At 37.4% G+C, this 20,648-nt stretch overlaps 1 protein-coding gene across 1 annotated transcript in view; it reads left to right on the forward strand.

Annotated features, from left to right (window-relative positions):
• The window catches only part of DNAH11 (dynein axonemal heavy chain 11), a 186,984-nt gene that overhangs the window by 27,332 nt on the left and 139,004 nt on the right, over positions 1-20,648 (forward strand). The window contains exons 10-24 of the mRNA XM_020781900.3: positions 1,484-1,600; positions 5,371-5,508; positions 5,609-5,733; positions 7,608-7,803; positions 9,167-9,271; positions 9,681-10,076; positions 10,397-10,729; positions 10,905-11,159; positions 11,254-11,423; positions 12,656-12,878; positions 14,736-14,852; positions 14,966-15,052; positions 17,327-17,485; positions 18,008-18,091; positions 19,686-19,844. Coding sequence (XP_020637559.3) covers positions 1,484-1,600; positions 5,371-5,508; positions 5,609-5,733; positions 7,608-7,803; positions 9,167-9,271; positions 9,681-10,076; positions 10,397-10,729; positions 10,905-11,159; positions 11,254-11,423; positions 12,656-12,878; positions 14,736-14,852; positions 14,966-15,052; positions 17,327-17,485; positions 18,008-18,091; positions 19,686-19,844 — 2,664 coding nt within the window. The remainder of the gene's footprint in view (positions 1-1,483; positions 1,601-5,370; positions 5,509-5,608; positions 5,734-7,607; positions 7,804-9,166; positions 9,272-9,680; positions 10,077-10,396; positions 10,730-10,904; positions 11,160-11,253; positions 11,424-12,655; positions 12,879-14,735; positions 14,853-14,965; positions 15,053-17,326; positions 17,486-18,007; positions 18,092-19,685; positions 19,845-20,648) is intronic.

A 20,648-nucleotide genomic window follows, 5' to 3' on the forward strand; every position in this document is an offset into this window, starting at 1 on the left:
AGACTTGGACAGTTAGATTCTCAGTACACTCAGAATGCAAAATCAAGGTAACTGAACACAATTATTCAATAAAGTCAATTAATACGAGGCCAGAAACTAATTTTTTTCACTTTATTAGGTTATAATGCCAAAAAAGGTTCCCATCCCTGGCTTATCTCACAATGTATTTTAGATAATGCAACTTTATTCTTTGTTTTTATTCTAAGTTAAAGGGCCACCCTTCCTATTTAGTTTATTTTAAACAAAAGAGGGTGGTTAAGTGTGCCCCTTATGTCTAGTAACATGTCCTCTGACATTTTAAAAAATTGGCTGTTAGATTGATTCACAACAGTACCTCATCCTATTTTCATAGCTTTAGTGCCTTTCTCTTACCAAATATGTAATATCTCTCCAGCTCCCGCCCTCCCCTTGCAACGGCTGCTTCCTGTACCCAGTAGTTTTCTCCATTGCTCCAAACAGAGTACTGAATTAAATGAAATATGGTCTCCAGAGACACTGGCTTGCTTGGATTCATATCTGCTTATAAAGTTTAATTTACCTGGATGAAAGTTGAAACAAAATATTCTCCCTTTTATATTCAATAGATAAATAACAATAATTCTTCATCAAGAATTATTCTTTTATAACATTTATATATGCACAGAACATTAGAAGTTTTTTTAAAGTTACTGATTACTTGGTGAAGTCCATAAATGACGTAGCTCAGTTTAACAGTATCTTTACGTTCATTGCTTACTCTGTGGGCATAAAGGCAAGAATATTTGCACAGCATTCTCACGATACCAGACTGTAGGAGCAACAGCTAGGAGAGTTGTAAGGCTTGTTGAGACTTGTTGGAAAACTCACTTGATGTAGAAAAGGGCAGTGATGACCATTTCTCAGATGATGTTTATCTGTTTGGAGTGGACACTTAACAGTTGCAGTTAAGTGAGTAAGCCAAATGGGATAGCGCAATATTACAAAGTATTGGAAATGTCTGTGCTTTTGATGTACTTTCTTTAAGGTCCAGAAGGCACTTAACATGAAAATGTCCACTTTATCTTGCTTTTATCTGACATTCATTTCTCCAGACTGGGTGCACTTTTATGGCCTACTGTATTTAGTGGGATTAGTATTGGAATGGGTGTTTTATCGCCTATTCTAAGTACCTTGAGGTAGTGACATTAAATGAATTGTAAGTGTGATATAGTGGATACAATAACAGATTAGGACTCAGGAGACCTGGATCTGAATCCCTGCTTGGCCATGGAAACCTGCTGGGGGTGGGGATGGATGTAAAACCACTTATCTTGAAAACTCTGTTGGGATTTCTGTAAGTCAGTTCTAACTAGATGACACATAAAACAGACATGCACAAAATAAATATACTCTGTTTCAGCTTGCAGAGATGCCCATTTACAAAAAGCTTTATTTTCTATGTAATTTTAATATGATAAGATGTGTTTCTTAAAAAATATGCTAGCTGCAAATTTGTGTTCCACAGGAATTTGAAGAAGACTACATTGATTTTAAACACAAAGTTCTGGAGTTTGAAAGACGTCTTGGATCAATTTTCTGTGTAGCATTCCTTGATTGTTCGGGTTTGGAGTCAGCCTTTAAGGTCAGTTGCTAAGCGCATAGCTATGAAATAATGTAATTGGTTGTTCTAACTACAAAAGTCAATGCATTTACCTGTCTATTATAGAATTTAAATTAGAGAGCAGGAGAGCTGTTACAGTAAGTAAAAATAAATATGTGTTTTATTGGCTTTTACTCTCAAGTTGCACATTAAGTCCATGATAATATTTGTTGACTGGACACTTAGCTATCATTTTGGGGTGTGATCATGGAAGTTGAAAGACTTGGAAGTTACTTATTACAAAGGATGCTAAAAGTCAATGAAAAATGATCATTGGCAGAGGCAAAATGGTGGTGTAAACGCCAAACCTCCATGTGCATAGCTCTGCTGAATAGTAGCTGAGTCAAACAAGATGGCACCCTCCTCAGTACCTGGAAACAGAAAACTAGTTAAAGGTCACAGCTCAGGCCACTTGACACACACATCCCTCAGATGGGGAGATTTGTTTCTTCCTTACTCCCTCCAGCAGCTGCTTCATTTGGCCTAGTGGTAGGATCAGCCCTGAAAATCGCCCATTCTCTGTCCTGCTGAAATGAATGGAAATAGCTTAAGAACATTGTTCATAACAGTTCTCCCTATAGTGACAGCTTCCCAGGAATTTGCTATATTTTAAAGCCGTTCATTTAATAAAATTACAGTAGTATTTATTGTAGTAATACTAGTAATAGTACAGAGTCTAGGCTATGGTCCTGTTGGTCTCTAGGCTGTGGTCCTATTGGCCATCCAAGAGGTTACGGGATACTATGAACTCTGTAGCTGAATCTCTATGGAGATTCTTTTGTGTATAGCAGTAAGTTCTGACACCATGGCTAGTCTGGTGATGGTGGTGACTGTAGAGGGGAGGCATTCCAGAATGTATCAGGAATGGATTTAGAGGAGGCTTTGGATCTTTTGGAACTAAATCCTCTTTTCCCCCGGGGACCCCTCCACACACAGACAAAGGTACACAATGGGCAGAAGCAGACAAGAGAGCAGCTTCTCAGTTATAAGGTAATACAAATATGACAACCTTCAGGGGAAAAAATTATATTCTTAGCTTCTGTGATTGTATAATCAAATTAAAGATAAACCCCCAAGGCCTCCTGTTCTTTACTTCCCAGTGACCAAATAAAAACAAGCCAATTTGTGGAATGGTGAAACTGAAATGGAATATAATCAGAAGTCCTTTAATTCTTAAGGCAGTTTAGAGTATTTCTGCTCTACGTCATCCTGAAGATAGTGTGGAAAAGTAATTTTTTAAAAAAAGATAAAAGCTGGCACAAATCCAGCCAGGAGCAGGAAGTGGTGGTCCTTTTGCAATGGATTATTCCTCCCTGCATCCATATTATTACTCTCATTAGCATGTGAGGTTGTAGTATAGATTTACATTCATTAAATTGTGGTCGACTTTGTTCATAGATAGGGCCGTGGATGTGCTTAATTTCTGTTGTGATCCAGAGTTACTTTAAGTAAATATCCCAAATGATTTTTAAAATTTTGAAAAGCAGAAAAATATTTTTTTAAAAAAAATATTAAATTGTCCATGCTATCACAGTTATGACAATTGCAGGGGTTTGGAGACCCTCTATTTAAGAAACACAAATCCAAAGCTGCTCTGGCCCATTCACACTGTTCTCCACAGCAGTGCATCCATAATAATACATTGGAATCCCAAGAGTGGAAAGAAAACTCTGATCATTTAGGAGTTCCTGTTTGATATTTGGCACTTGCATAATTTGGTCATCATACACTGACAGCAACTTCATATTCTTCAAAATAAAAGTAACCTTTTCTGATATCGATTTGATATGTGAGAATTTTTAAAAGCAAGTACACACTATATTTAGCTTATTTAGTCCACTGCTGTGAGGAGAATGATATCTGCAAACATTTTCAGTGCTAGCTTTAAGCAAATCATTAGCTAAGGAACAGTCAGAATATAAATATGTTTCCTGTCCTTAAATTGAACATATGAAAGGAAAGTTTGATTCATTTTTCTTTTCTCCAATATATGTGTCTTATACTCCTAGAAGAATAATTGTGTACTTTTTTTCTTTGTAAATCTCCTGTTGCTTAGTGTAGTGAATCACATCAGAGTAGACCCATTAAATCAGTGGGAATTTGATGTATCAACTCTCCCCTAATAGGCCTATTTGAATCAATGGCCTTTGATTCAATGGGCCTGTTCTCGCTGCAACTTAATTTAGCATATTAAGAAGCCGTTAGAGTAGGTCCATTTGAATCAATGGAACTTCTGGAGGGGTTGACTCTAAATCCTCATTGGTTCAATGGGCATATTCTACTGCAATTTATTATGCTAAGTAACAGGATTTTGGTCATTATTTATTAAACATGTGTTGAGCTTTCATATCTTTCTATTTGTGTGTGCACGTGTTGTAGTCAGAATTTATCAGTTTTTCATCAGTGTTGACTTAAGAAAACCTATTATCCATTTGTTTTACTGTAGCTAGGACTAACAATTGGAGTTAAGCTTCAGTTTTAGCTGAAATAGGAAACTGTGGTTTAATTTCAGTTTAATAGTCAAGAATTATACTATAGTCAAAACAACATTAAATCACAGTTGCTTCAGAGTTTTATCACAGGAAACTGTGGTACAAGATTCAAGTGCCAAAGTTGGTGCAGAAAGGATGTGTAGAGGAGTGCACAGGTTCAAGGCCCATTCCTGGCTTAAGCTGGTCAAGGTCTGTCTAAACAATCCTATTCTGTCTAAACTATTCCACTTTTTCCTGTTTTATGTTTTGTGGTTTGTTTGGGCATTGGATTGGTGTTATTTATATATACCTTTTTTAAAAAAAAAACAGTCAAAGTTTTTCCAGGAAGATAAATGGAAATCTGCGATCTGTACCTATTAATCGGATTTTTCTGGAAGGTGAGTCATGGCAACTGGACTTTTCTCTTAATTAGGTTTAAACTTTTCACTACTCATCCAAGTAGCTTTTTCAGTCTTAGGAGAGTTCGTAGGAGACTCCTGATTTATCCCCCACCTTGGTTTCACTCCCCCCCATCTGAATAGGCTCATTAGATGGACAAAGGAGGGGGTGAACGAAAATCTCACCTCTGTAGGCCTTCTCCATCCAATGTCATGGGTTGTTAAAAGTCATTAACAGTGGTCTTTCTGGTGGTGTGGTCCTGTTCTTCCTGGGGATGGATGAAAGGGCAGCATGATAAATAGGAGACAGATTGTCTCTAAGACCTCCACCTCTCGAGTGAGGGATTTTCTACATGGACATGATTGGCCTCCCTTACCCCTCTTTCAAGCCACCTGTCTTCTCAGATATATCAGGGATTTCCTACCAACTCTCCTCAGACTGAAGAAGCTACTTGGATGAATAGTGAAATGTTTCAGCCTAATGAGAAAGAAGTCCAGTTGCCATGACTCATTTCCCAGATAACCTCACCTGGATGACTGAGAATCTTCACAGATTAATCAGATTTGTTTTTCTTGCATAATATTTGATTCTCATTGCCTAGAATATATACAGCCATTGTCTCTGAGAAGAAAGTAGTGAAAGAGGGAGTATAGTTTTGTTACTGTAACTATTTGATTTTGCTTCTTATGTATTTTACTAGAGAATTTTCATTCCAGCAATATATTGTCTTTCAAGTGATTGTTCTAACTCTTTGAAAAATAAAAATAAACCAAACCCCTACTGTGTTCTAAAATGGGCATTTTCTATTATCTCTGTGTTTAGTTTGGAAAAAAGAAATGGGCTCATAATGAACAGATATGCCATTATATTTTATTTTTATAGGTTTTAGCCATTCTTGGATTTTTTCTGGAGAAACCTACTATTGCAGACATCTTTAGCCCAAATTACAAGATTTTGCTACAGTTGTTTGATGATGAACTGAATAATTGTAAACACTTGTATGATGAGCACATTAAACAGGTATATTGCAAACTAAATGAAAGGTCCTATATATAAATATCATATCATATAAGTATCATTTTTCATTCCATGTAACTCATACATTCCTTAACTGTTGCAGCTTGAAAACGGAAATGAAATAATAAATAAAAATATGCCATTTACTTCAGGAAACCTTAAATGGTCCCAAGAAATTAAAGCCCGTATACAATCATTCTGGTCAAACTTCTCTTTTGTTTCCTATCCGTAAGTATGTCTCTTTAGGCTTCAGAATTATTCATCAAAATAGTGACTTTAGTTCATAGCTGTATGTTTTGTGTCCTTGAAAGGTGAAGAAGAGGGGATAAAGATATTTCTCCTGTGCTTTAGTGAAATGTATAACTGTTTGTGAATGTGGTTGCAAGATATTTCATTTTAAAAAAACATAAAATCAAAGATTCTGTAATGAAATCCTTTCCCTTTTTTGGGTGCATGTGTGTTATTCTTTTTTTTAAATCCAAGTAAAGCTGTAAAGGATCATAATGAGCTACTCTGTAAGTCCTATTGAGGTTAATGAAGCTTATTCTCAAATCCATTTGTATCAGATTGAAGTCTAAATCCACTGCTTTAAGAATTAGCCCTAGTGATCTTAATGGGACTTACTTCTCAGTAGACATATATAAGATTGTACTGCCAGTGAACTTTAAAAGGTGTTTATTCCCTATGTCTTAATGAATGTGACTTTGTGCTTTGCATTGCCAGGGTGAAATCCTGAATTTCCTTTTGAGCTGTGCCAAGTGTAAGCACAGATTCACAATGGCTGGAAACATGACACAAGGAGAAGGCTATAAAATATATATTTTATTGTCTCTCCTTGCTGCTGTTTAAAGTTTGCCCATGCTTGTTGATATCCATAATAAATATTTGCGGAAGATGTCAGCATTTTAACCATGTTAAGAGAAACTTAAATTTTATATCTGAGCTTGTTTCTAAGGGATTTTATATCCTCTGTAATACTGTTCCAGATGTCTACAGTTATAAATCTGTCACTCTTTTTATTTTTTACAATTTGCATCCCACACTGCCTCCAAAACCTTTGGCACAATACATAGTCCTCCCCTGCACCACCGCCCACTTTATGTTCTCAGGAACTCTGTGCGATTGATTTGGCTGAGAGACAGTTGCTGGCTCTAGTTCAACCAGTGAGTCTTGTGACGTAATGGGGATTCAAACCTAGGATTCCCTATCTAAGTCTAAAATGCTAGTCTCTGCATCTCACTGTAATTTTTCCCCCCCTGGGAGAAAACCCCCCTCTTGCAAAATGAAGGAACAGACTTTCCTGCAGCAAAATTAAGGGCAATTAATTTATCTGCTTCCTACACTCTTGTTTTGTATGACCAAAGTTTCCCAGTGCCACCAGCAGGTCAAATGGCTTATTACTGGTCAACCCCTCTTTTAAAATGTGGACCATCTAGAAAGGAAAGGGGTACAATTCTACAGAAAGGCTAAGGGAAAGAAAGATGAAAGAGATCCAGCTGAGTCACAGCCCATCTTCATGGTGATATTTCAACCTGTGTTTTAAGTGTTAGTAGCCAGATAGATGATATTTGTGAACTTGGTCACAAGGAAGAACCATAGCAAATTGGTATGACATTGAGTCCTGAAAATATTATGCAGTTAAGGCAGTATGGAAGAAGCAATAAAATGAAAAGGGAACAGAAAGTGTAAATAAAGCTGGGCTAGTAGATTGTTGAGAAAGTCAAGTAGAGACTGGAAGCCAAAGTGTAGAAGAATTAATTTTTCCAGCAGTTCCTAGAATGCTGCAGACACAATGGCCAACATCCATGTTGTCTGTGAGATTCTAGGTCTCTTCCTCCACCAAAAACTTTTCCAGTTAGGTTTTGGGAGAACGCCTAGTCCTGTGTAGGTGATATAGCCTGACCTGCATCCCCTAAAAGGGTGTGCTTGGAGAATACTATTCCATCACTGAGGTTGAAGACCTGCAACTACCTTCTAAAGGTTAGACAGGGTTCAAGAGATCATACCCGTAAAGTACAATTTCAAAATTGTGGGCTTATTTCTATTTGTATTTGCACCATTTGTATTTACATCTCACTGATGTAAAATTTCTTTCTTTTCAGAGTCTTTGAAAGTTCTGAAGCGGCTTTAATTTATCAAAAATATATAGAGATGTTGACCTTACTGGATCAATATGAAGATCAGATCTATTATACATGGAAATCTCAAGTGGACAATGTCTGTCAGTTTAATTTGGATCAACCCCTTATTAAGCGCAACAATAAGGATGGCCTTCTTAGTGTGAATTTTGATCCCAAGGTACAGTTCAGAACAGTAGTCTAGACTGGAATGGGTGATGTCAGCAGGTCCAAAAGCTATATTACAGATTTGCTGGCAGCCCCAGAGTCACACTCCCAAGGTACAAGGGGATGACCAATGAGGCTAATTTGGATATTTTTAAAAAAATATAGTAAGAAGATATTGAAAAGGTTGCTGCCATGAGTTTTGAATTGAAAAGGCCCCCTTGTGCCCTCTTGTGGCCAAATATATATTTATAAATGTTTATTGTGGCTGTGCCTGAAAACATGGCAGAATTGTTCCCTAGGGCCCACAGAAGGTACAAGAAGACTTCTGAGGCAAAAGAAAAATAAACACTTTTTGTCTGGATATGTCATTTTTAAAAAACATAATAAAGAAGGGGGAAATCTGAGGAAGGCTTTATGTGAATACAGTCAGATGACTATCTGCTCAGAATTAAATCCCATGGAATCCAAAGGCATGTGTTTCCATGTGAGTGCAACCATAGTTGTTGATGATAATGGCATTTTTAATGTTAAGAAAATGTCATAGATTTTGAGTATCTGTTTTAGCTTTGTGTCTTATTTTAATTAACTTGTGCTGTCACTAATATTTAAAACCACCTTAGTTTTCTTTACAGTAATATTGCCTATAAAAGAAGAGTAATTATTTTATTCTAGAAATAGGCAAGTGCTGTTGCTATTATTACTCACAACTGCAGGGGTGGCTGGCAGCCCCAGACAGTGAGATTATGATAAATCTCATACTGTCTCACTAAGATCTGTTTTACACCTTTCTACTACTAAAGCTCCTCTAATCATGCCAACCCCATTTCTACTCACTGAAACTTCTCTTTTCATGACAGCTAAAGAAAATTTCTGGGTTTTTTCTAGGAATTTCAGATACTAACTACAAATGAAAACTCTCACTTCAATGTCTGGTCTTATACAAATCTTTTTAAAGTTATTCCACTTTAAATTTTTAAAGTTATTCCACTTTATATTTCTTTCACCACTGTCAATGGTGGGAACACATGAAGAATGCAATTGGATAAGACTAATATATTTCAGTATTCTATTTTCCTTTCTTGCTTTGTTTCCCAGCAAGTGGTATTCAAACCAATATTGCTTTGGATTCTTAGAGCAACAAATAGTAATTGTGGCATGATGCCACTAGTATCCATAATCTGCCCTACTTGTCTGATCCGCTTATAAAGGTGGCAAAGTTGGTAGCCTTCATTTCTCATAGTAATGTATTCCATAGTTTAAGCAGCTGCTCTATGAAGAAAACCTTCTTTCAGTAGAATAAGCTATTATTAAAATTGGCATGATATGTACAGTAAAGTTTGCTTGTGAAAAATGGCATGCAATTTTGTTTTGTGCAGTTGGTGGCTGTTCTAAAAGATGTAAAATACCTCTTGCGTTTGGATCAACCTGATATCCCAAGTTTGGCACTTGAATTATATAAGAAGAGGGACATGCTTGATAAGGTAACCCTATTTATTTTGATCTGAGACTCTGATTGTGCTTATTCCCCTTAGACCAATTCACATTCTGTTTTCCTGATGGCTATTTGTAGCCTTAATTATTATGTTATGGTTCTTAATGATACAACATGTTTCAGTATTTGAAATATTGGATATTGTGGGTGTAGCTCTATGTGTCTTTAAATGCACTAGCCTCTTTTTTTTTTACTTGGGGCCCAGTGTTACCAATAAATTTAGTGAGAGGTGCAGTTGATCTTGAGAAATTATAGGCATATTGCCAAAGTGGAAATGGTACTTCCTCAACTTCCTTAATGCTTCCATTAAAAGTTTCCAGGCATCAGACTGTAATTTGTTAAGTTTTCTGACAGTGATCTCAGCCTTTTGTTGCTGTTCCTCTTCCTTATGTTAACAGTATATCGGAAATCTAGAACTTATTGTCCAGTGGTATAACAAGGTTAAACAGACTGTTTTGGAAGTGGAGTATCCTCTAATTGAAAAAGAGCTGAGTGCAGTTGATGCTGAGCTGATGGAAGCAGAAGAAACACTCACATGGCAGGAAGAGGACTGCTGGGAGTATATTGAGTTTCTAAAAGCTAAGGTTCATGACTTGGAGCAGAGACTTCAGAGATCAAAGGACAATATTAAGGCCATTCAGCAAATTATGAAGGATTGGATGGAACATACTCTCTTTTCTAGAAAAGACAACAAAAAAGAAGCTTTGTTGAACCTGGAGGATAAAGATGACCGACTTGCAAAAAAATATGCATCCTTTAAAGAAGATGGATACAAGATCCATAGTCTTGTAAAGGTAATGACCAGAATGAGTGGGCGTGATAATGATAAGAGAATTTGGTGTTTTTTTGTGAAACAAATTTATGTGCTCCATTCACTTCAAAATGTCATTTCATTACAAGTGGCAGTTTAATCATGGCAATTAGTATGGGAATTCTTATCAGTCAGATTCATTTATTTTGCCAGTACTATTTGTAGAAATGAAACTATCTGCAATTTCCCATGTGGAGATAGGGTGCCAGTACCCAGTTTACTTTTTTTAAAATGAAAGTTGTCATAACAGTAAAATTAATGCCCCTGTATGTGTGTTGTTTGTCTTTTTTTATATTTTTAAAGGAAAACTTCAACTTCTTCAAAGCAGACCCAGCTTCAGATTCTTGGAAGATTTACTTGGAATACATTGATGACCTCATAATTGATGGGTTTTTTAATGCCATAATGTATAATTTAAAGTTCTTCCTAGAAAATACGGAAACGGGCTCAAAGCCATCTCCCTTCTTTCAAGTTCAAATGCTCCTGAGTGCCCTAGAAATTGAATTCAGACCTTCATTGGACAAGGAAGCAGGAGATGGGTTTTATGATCTAATAGATGAACATTTGAGCAATATTTTCACAATATCTGCTCAGGTGGAAAGAGTGGCACCACATCTGGAAATACCACACTACCAGGTAATTTACTGCAAAAAACTGAAACAAGCCTAAATTAGAAGAAAAAATAATATGCATAGAGCAGCCTATTTTTTTTTAATGCTTGCAATATATATTTATACAATGAAAATAAGGAGCAACAGTATTACATTATAGAAATAATTGTTCTCACTTTATTTTATTTTGTTGTATTTAGAATGAGATGGATAGCATATCAGAACTATCTGAGACCAGGGAAAAGATTATGGAAAGAGTGGCAGATGTTATCACTAAAGCTGTGGACTTCAAAAACTCACTTGACTCTTACGCTTATCTGTGGATAGATGACAGATCAGAATTTATGAAACAATTTCTATTCTATGGTTCTGTGTCATCTTCTGAAGAAACAGAGATATATGCTGAGGTTGCTGCCACTGATCAACACCCAATGACTGAGCAATTTAAAGAGCAGGCAAGAAAGCAGTTGCTTTAGCTTGTATTATATTCAACTTCACTTTCTCTCCCATAAAATCAATTAGATTGTAACATATAGTTGTCTGTTGTAGATTGACACCTATGAAAATCTTTACATCAAAATGAGTAAATTTGACGACACCAGAATTTTTGAAGGCTGGTTTAAGGTGGACATGAAACCTTTCAAAATTAATTTGCTAAATGTTATTAAAAAATGGAGCTGGATGTTCAAAGAATATCTCCTGAAATTTGTCATTGACAGGTAAAATCATGTTTTTATGAAAGCATTGATGTGATTTTTCTTTTTCTAGGTTAGCTTTTTCTGATGTGTTCCTTTTTCTAAGTGGCATGTTGAGGACTGAGAAAATTCTCTGTGAGAGTAGGGTAAAAACAGGTTGAAAGCTCCAGGATTCTTCATAGAACCAACACCCCCTCCCAACAGTCCTTCACAGTGAAGGATGGGCAAAGCTTCTGAGGTTCAGAGACCAATCTTCCCCACTTAGGACAGACTTTAGGCTATGCCACCCCCAAAAATAAAACTGGAAGTAGGTGGAAATCCACTTCTGGTTTTGTTAAAACAGCTGTGAAACAGCCAAGGAATCTTGGATTATGTCTTGTTTTAATGGGGAATATGCACTTCTGAAGGCTTTCAGGAGTAGCAATTCTCATATTTTGTCATTTTGTTTCAGTCGAGATTGTGTGTCACAATGGATCCTTTTGGGATATGGAATTGGTACCAGAGAGCATATGTCAGTGCATAAATGAAAACAAACAAACAGTCATGTGATCTGTTTATAGAAACAGAACTACCTATATTGGAGTCATTGCTGAACCCAATGGACCTTTGTTTGTTTGTTTGTTTGTTTGTTTGTTTGTCTTAACCAAAACCAATGGGGTCTAAGTGCATCACCAGCACAACAGAGGGATCCTCATGCTGTTTAGATAGGCTTTGGTTTACAGGTGGGGAGTTGGTTTCCTAACTCAACTTCTTTTGGTTCTGGAACAGCAATCTACAGATTGCTATTCCCATAGTCTGCTTTCAAGTATAATCACTATTACATCTAACAAAATTTTGGGACTTCTTGCTTGTTTCCTACTCCTTGATTCTTTTCCTACTTGTAATATATGTATGTGATGAAAAATTTGAGAGGAATTAAAAGTTCACCTTCATGATAACTTTTCAGTGGCCCTATAAATGTATTACCCAGCCCAGATAATGAATGAAGGAAAAGATACTGAGAAATAGCTAAAAAGAAACAGAAGAGCAATGAGTTATTCTGTTTTATTCCTCCTCTCCTTTATCACATAAGTGTAGGATATCCATACTGTTAGCAAGCAAATTTAAAATGACAGTGTAAATAAGGCACAATGAAATCAAGTTCTCAAAGCATATTAAATGTTGACATATATCTAAAAAGATTCCAGCATTTAAACACACTCTCTCTCTCTCTCTCTCTCTCTCTCTCTCTCTCTCTCTCTCTCTCTCATACACAGCTTAGCTAACCTAGAAGAATTCATTAAAATGACTGATGCTGGGCTCCAAAAAGAGTTAAAGGAAGGAAATTATAATGGACTCATTGATGTTATGATTCACATTAGGGCTGTGAGAAACAGGCAAGCTTCTACTGATGAGCTTTTTGAGCCTCTGAAAGATACAATTGCACTCCTAGAAAACTATGGACAGAAGATACCAGATCATGTTTATGTTCAAGTTGAGGTACTGACATTAAGGAAAAACACTTGAAACCTCCACGTGTCCCTCAAGATCATTATTAACCAACCATCTATTATTATCAGAAAAGAAATAATGATGAAACTTGCTTTTCTCTGCTCAAACAAGTATTGATAAATCGTTTGTGTGTGTGTGTGTGTGTGTGGTTTAACTAGACATTTTTCATTGGTTGTATCATCATTAATTTGATGAGTATAAAAACATCACCGAAAGCATGAGATGCCAAGTAACAAGCATCTTAATTGCATGAGAAGAAACCCCCAACTCTATCTGTTTATTACAAGTAAAACTCAGTTGTAACTATTCTGTGCAGGGCCAGCTAAAATGACTTGGAGACATACAAGAGCTCTGCTCTGTTGGGCTTGGTTTGAAGACTTTCGTAGTAGATTGTCACATTTGCTCCTGTAGTTTTGTTGTTGTTGCATTGTGTTAATGAATTGTAGTTTTGAAAACTGGTGCAAAAGTGAAGCAAGGACTCCTGACATTCATTTAAGCTGTTGTGTGATCATGTGAACCTAGATGTATTCTTACAAGCTTTCATTTTCTTCGCATGTACATTTTGGTCCCACTGCTCCATAGTGAACTGGTGGCAAAAAAAAATTTAAAAAAAAATTGGAAAAAAAGGTAGGGGGGCAGGAAAATGTGACTCATTAAACAAATGGGAAGTAGAAAATTACTTCTATGTTTTTGTGTGTAGAGTATATAAAAAATAAAATACTGGTCAACACCCAGTGAACTACATAACTGGCTCTTTGTGACCATTGTTACTCTTGACCTTTCTCAAAGGCTATCTCTAGGAGTTTACATTGGCGATTAATAAGAGACCATGCAAGGGCAAAATAAAGCATTATAGATAGCCTGTAATTGGAGCTGTAAGTGTGTTATTGTTGGAGAGTTGGGATGGAGGATCAAATCTGATGTTAAGACAAATGTATATTTCCTCTTTTTACAATGTTAAAAGTATGCAGACGTTTCAGGGATACATGCCTAAGACATCAGAGATGCAAACATGTTGCCTCCTAGTTGACCACTGAAAAACAAATACAGCTAATCTTCTGAATGTATATAGATGCAAGTTAGTATTTAAGTAATCTTTTCCTCTCAGGCAATTCTGTTTCTAATGTCAAGTCAGGTGTGTTGGCAGTTTTGGTCCTCTGGCAGTTTTTTAACTTTAAGAAACTGGGCTTCAAAAAACTCCATGGCTGAAATACAACTGCTTAGTGTGGTAAGTCACAGCTAGAATAGGCCCATTGAATCAGTGGGGATTTGGTGAATCAACTCCTTTATAAGTTCCATTGATTCAACTCTAGTTGAGATTTATCACACTAAAGTTGCAACTAGACTAAGCCTGTTTGAATCAATGGAAATAACAGAGGAGTTAACTCATCAAATCTCCAAGGATTCATATTCTAGCGTGAATTGAATTGCTAATCCCATGAAGAGCAATTGCACCAAATCAACAATATTTACACAAGTGTTGAGTTACCAAGTTAGCATTGATTCTAATATTTTGTAGCTGGGACTAACAAATCAGTACAGTATTTTGATATTGTATCTGGGACTAACAACTGGATTTATACCTCTGCTTTTATCTCTTCTCACACATACAGAGAGGTGTCATTGTTTGTTTTTAAATGAGTTAGCAACCTAAGTGTTAATTGTAGTTGCCTTTGAGCCAGTCAGTTTTATATGCATTACATAAAGTATCCCACTACATGGGAAGGACTCAGGGACAAGCAACTCATATGCATTTGGCAGAGTGTAAAAGGGAGGCTGACTAAGCTGTGGTTCACAGGGGAGGATTAACAAACTTTTTGTATGCTATTTGTCTTTGCTCTACAGGAATTGCCAGAAAGATGGAATGCCACCAAAAAACTTGCTGTATCTGTAAAGCATGAAGTGACTCCTCTTCTGACATCTGAGGTCACCCTTCTCAGAAAAAAATGTTCAGCTTTTGATGTAAGCCAATGTGATTTTATTGCATTTTTTTTAAAAAAAAGCACACCCACACACATGCTTTTATGAGGACAAGATTGCTGACAAAAATTTATTGCCTACATTTCTTTCATCAGGGGAAGCAGATACGATTCAGAGAAAGATTTAGAATGGAGGCTCCCTTTCACTTTGATGCCAAAAACCCATATGCGCTTCTCGATAAGGTAATGGAGAAATCTCAGAGGTGCATGTTAGGCTGGTAATCTCTCAACACAAAAACAGAGATCTCTGTTTGTGTGTTGTACAATTTGTATTTAACATTAAACTGTTTGGTAGAGCTTGATATTTAAGTGGCATATTATGTGCCAGTGCAGTTTTAAAGGTGTGTGTTTTCTTTTAGACCATCTCATTGTTTCAGAGAAACAATACATTGACTTTTTTAAAAAAAAAATGCTCATGATTTTTGAAAAACAGAGTTTGAACATTTTGAACAGAACAAATGGCACGTTTGCACTCTTTACATATTATTCAGATGTTAGCTGCAGTCCCAATCTGTTAAGGCAAACATGATATTAAAGCAACCTTAAGGTAAGATTGTTGCACTGTTTTGAAGATTCCTATAAATCTGAGTGGACAAAGTGTAGCCCTGGAATTGCATGTGACCCTGGAAGTTCTAGCTTTGCATTTGCTGTCGATGCCGTTTTGGCAGTCTGGGTATCCCCTAGACCAGTGGTCCCCAACCTTGGGCCTCCAGATGTTCTTAAACTACAACCCCCAGAAGCCTTCACCACCACTTCTGCTGGCCAGGATTTCTGGGAGTTGAAATCCAAGAACATCTGGAAGCCCAAGGTTGGGGACCACTGCCCTAGACTTTCCCAGTCATCTGTGCCTGCCAGTGATGTCTGTCTCACAGGTCTTAGGGCCTGTCCAGAGAAGTGAATTTGGAGCTGTCTGGTTCAGGTTTAAAAGTCTCTTATCTTCAATGTAGTCTGTCTTATCTTGCACTTGAGCGATCCTTCTATTTGCACTGTGAAGGGTCCACACAGGTCTTTGGATTTTGAGTTTACTCATGGGTAACATTCACCTTGCCCCCTTGCATCTTTTCAAGGAGAAAAGGGGGGGATTTTTTTAAAATAAATGTAAATAAATTATAAATATCTGTTTTACTTGTGAATAAGTTTACCAGGTTAACTCACAAGTAAGAAGACAGCAGCAATAGCAGTAGAGGGCAATGGCAGCATGGCAAGCTAACCATGGTCATAATAGTGCAGGGGGAAATTTTGGGGGTGAAGGTTGGGGAGACAGAAGGAGGTAGTTCCTCACTTTCCCCCTGCTGTCTACTCTGCTGGGGCTGCAATGCCTTGTGGGCGCAGCACCCATGGAATCAATATAGCCTTCTTCCCCTCTTTTTCCCACAGCTATCATTCATGTGGTGCTTCCCTTTTCCTTTTTTTGTGAAATAAAGTAAGTTTCGTAGCAAAACAGCAATGTATCAACCTAGTGTGGTATACCAAGCACCTCCATTGTATTAGAATTGTGTTGTATCAGTTAGGGAAATATTTTTTTTAAAAAAGGAAAGAAGACAAAAATAGAGGAGGGAGTTTCTTCATCCTCTGTTTTAATATCACAGTCCACCAAATACGTCACAAGGTTGTCACCTTAGATAATGCCACTCACAGTTGGGTATATACTAACCATCCATACAGGCTAACCAATGGAAGCATGCTGAATTATGCCAAAAGAAAACCCCATAAACCATACCACTGTGCCATAAAAGAATGAAGTGGCTCTAAAAATGGGTGGGATGAAGTCCTGTAAGTCAAAACACATGTGGGCACCATAATTTGGTTTGAACTGGACAGCACCAAAACAATCAAAATAGCAATCTATATATCCACCTGGACAGGTTCTAAAATAGTGATTGGGTTGTGCTTACTGTCTTTGTTCTAAAAGAAAAAAAGAGTAGCAGCTAAAATCATGGTGCTATTTAGCGCTGGTAGATCATAGAGGCATTTGTTTAGCAAAGTGCAGGAGTCACTACTGGGTAGCATTTTTCCGCACTGGGATTGTAGCTCCATCTGAGGTAAATAGCAACAAGGTTCTAGTTTTAACATCAATTTGTATTTAAGTGGAAAACTTAATGGAAATGAACTGGGTATTTCCTGCCAGAATACAGGTACACTTTTTAATTGCATATAGCGTGAATCCCTAGAGTTCCTTTGCATCTGTATATGAAGATGCATATCTATAAATCTAAAGAGGCACAGGTTTAGCTGATGTAAATCAGAGCTACTGCACTGAATGTGATTTATGCTAGCAGAGGAATTGGCCTATAAATGAACCTTCTATGTCTTTTGGAACACCTGACAGGAACATGAAGCATGCACTGCTCCTATAGTAATTCCTGTAAAATATCTTTCCGTTAAGTAGTTTATCTGTCTTAGTATATGCTGATTGGGATTTTAACTAAACATGTTGGTTTGTTTTGCTTCTTCAAGGCAAATCAGGAGTTAGAGGCATTGGAAGAGGAAATGTTGCATATACAGGGATCAGCCAGTCTTTTTGAAGTGGTCATTCCAGATTACAAACAACTGAAACAGTGTCGCAAGGAAATAAAGTTGCTGAAGGGAATGTGGGACATAAATATTTATGCAACGGTAAGAGTTCTGTTTGTTTTTCAGAAGAACATTGTATAGCTGGCAAGTTGTGCTGTTTGTTAAGTCTTAGAAGACTGGGATTTTAGCAGCTCTTGAACTTTAATACAAAAAAGAAATTGCAAATATTTTTAAACAACTGAATTTTGTGTATCTATTTGTTTTAGACATTAATATACTGCATTCTGTTTCCAAAATCCCATTGAAGTTTATAGCATTGCAGCATCAAAATCAATGAAATATGTTAAATGAAGTAATAAAATCAGAAAGCAATAAAACATTTCTTTTAGATAACTAAATTCGCTAGCGGATTACTGATCAGGGAAATGACCGGATAAACAACTTTTTGGTTGGTAATAGCAAAACTATTCATTGAGAGCCTACTTGATCTCAGGGGGGAGATAGTTCCACATGGTAAGTGTGGCCAAAAAGAAGGGTTTTCTGTGCATCACATATCACCAGACTTCCCAACAGCCTGCAGTCTACCAAGTGTCATTACATTTCTCTTTGTTCCTCCTGTTCTAGAGCAACATCAATGATTGGATTAAAAGCCGTTGGAAAGAGATTAGCATGGAGCAGATGGATACAGAGCTCAGAAGATTTGTTAAGGCAAGTCCCCAAGCAGTTTCTACACAGTTTGGGACCACATTTAATTGTGCTATGAGTAGAACCATCACATTCAATAGGTTTATCTTGGCTATAGAATGCTGAATCTAGATCCAGCTCTCTGCTTCCTCTCTTTTGCTGCTTTGGTTTTCTTCCCCCAGCTCAATGTTTCTTCCACCTTTACTTTTTATTAATACTCATTTTTAGTTACAAATACAAACTCATGCTGCAGACATTTTTCCAGAATGGAATATAAAACAAAGTTAAAGCTAAATAGCTAATGGGCACATTGTTTCTGTTGCAGAATTTCTCCTCAGTCTGATGCCCTCCAGGTGTATTGACTACATCTTGCAGCACATGATATACTTCTGGTTACAAAAAAGTTGTTTTGATTATTTTTAAAGAGTAAAATAAAGTGTGTGGGACTCTGTGCTTTGGTTTGAAGAGGATCACACTTTCTGGAGTATCATTATTTTAACCAATTGTTTTCTGAGGAAAATCTAGGGTCCACCAAAATATGTGGGTGCTATATATGGCTCTTTGCGATCTCACATCTACCCTCTGATTTAGAACTTTAAAGATAGGTATTGTACTGGATGCAATTTATCAGGCAGTTGGGCTTGTATACTCCTGAGATCCTTTATGAGTCTCTATGTAATCTTTTTGAAATACACAGGACCATCTGCTTAGCAAGCACACATATAAACAACGCTGGCCCTAGCATCTCATGATTCCATTGCTGCCTTGCAATACTGAAAGCTAATGGCCTTATTCAGACATTCTACAGCCTGGTGTTATGAAGAGGCTTAGAGGGGAACCCTTCACTCCCCTCCGCCAGTCATTGCATACATCATGCTTTCAGCACCAGGTCTGAAAAGGAGAGATTCCTCCTCTTGGGTAAGCTCTACACATGAACAAGAACTCTGGAAAACACTGGATTCTTGCTCATATGTAGAACCTGCACACAAACTGGCACTGACACTAGGATGAACTCAGTAACCAAAGAGTGTGGGGTTAGTTCTCAGTGTCTAAATGAAGCTAATGGTGAGATTCCTGCCCTACACTTTAAAGAAGAATGAATGGCCTCAGAACAATTCCTGGTGTCCAGCAAGTGTTTGTTCTAGATAAAATAAACCAAAATAAATATGGGTTAATCAGTTGGTATGACAGAAGGGATATTTTATCCTTCTGTCTCAGAGAGCATTATTCATTTCTGCACACACTTCTTAGCTATTGTATTTGAATCATCTAGTATTTCCTGGAAAGGATAACCTGTTACGTTTTTCTGTAAAAATGCTAAGTTGCACAGAGATTATGATGATGATTACAATTTCTGTGCAATGTGGCACCTATCCAGTATGAGATTCCCATTGAGCTGTAAAAAAGTTGCATTTTCTTGCAGAAAAGAAGTGAAAATGAAAACAAATAAATAGGAATAACAAGATTCACCATTTTGTTCTTGCAGGAAGATAGGAAATCTTTCTGGTTTACCAAGGAGTCTTGCTATGGAAAGATTCAGGAAATCTCTGAAAACAAGAATGTTTTCATCTACTCACCACATCCTTGTTCTTATCTTTGTTGTGATGCTTTTCTTCAGGAGATGTGGGCACTGGATAAAGAGGTTCGCTCCTGGAATGTTTATACAAATCTGGAATTAGCAATAAAAAACTTGTTGACATCACTGAAGGTTGTTACTGAGTTGCAGAATCCAGCCATGAGAGAGAGGCACTGGTATCAGCTGATGGGTGCAATAGGTGTAAGTATCTTTGTGATGCATTTTGGATGGATGCAGGTTTAAACATTAAATTTGCCCTTCTTTGCTGCAACAGCTCCCTCTCACTCCCAGAAAAAAGCACAACGGGCGTAAAAGGTCTCCTCCTATGGCATGGTCCATAGTGTGGTATATGCACAAAAGGGGGGAGGCCGAAATTGGCAACTGGCATTTTCATTGGGTGGACTTCAGCTTGCAGAAATTGTTCTCCCCTCCTGGTGCCATAGGTAAAGGTTCCCCTTGACATTTAGTCCAGTCATGTCTGACTCTAGGGGGCCGTGCTCATCCCCCGTCTCCAAGCCATAGAGCCAGAGTTTTTCTGTAGACAGTTTCCGTGGTCATGTGGCCAGCACGAGTAGACATGGAACGCCGTTACCTTCCCACCGAGGTGGTACCTATTTATCTACTCACATTTACATACTTTCGAACTGCTAGGTTGGCGGGAGCTGGGACAAGCGACAGGAGCTCACGTTGTCGTGTGAATTCGATCTTATGACCTTGCAGCACAGAGGCTTCTGCAGTTTAACCCGCAGCGCCACCACATCCCTATTGGTGCCATAGCTTGCCCCATTTAACAAGAAATTTCCCATTTAACAGCCTAGTTGTAGGTGCATAAAATGTAATCCAATGCATTGTGAAGAACCTTCTTCACCTCTTTCATGATATACTGCAGCACTGATCTTTTTACCTCCTTTGCAACAAATGGAAAGAAGCCAGCCCATCATATTTTGATTCTTTATTAAAGTCAGTTACAGAAACTTTACAACTTATGCTCATGATTTTCAGAAA

The sequence above is a fragment of the Pogona vitticeps genome, chromosome 6 (assembly GCF_051106095.1).
Source record: "Pogona vitticeps strain Pit_001003342236 chromosome 6, PviZW2.1, whole genome shotgun sequence".
In the NCBI taxonomy this organism is placed as follows: domain Eukaryota; kingdom Metazoa; phylum Chordata; class Lepidosauria; order Squamata; family Agamidae; genus Pogona; species Pogona vitticeps.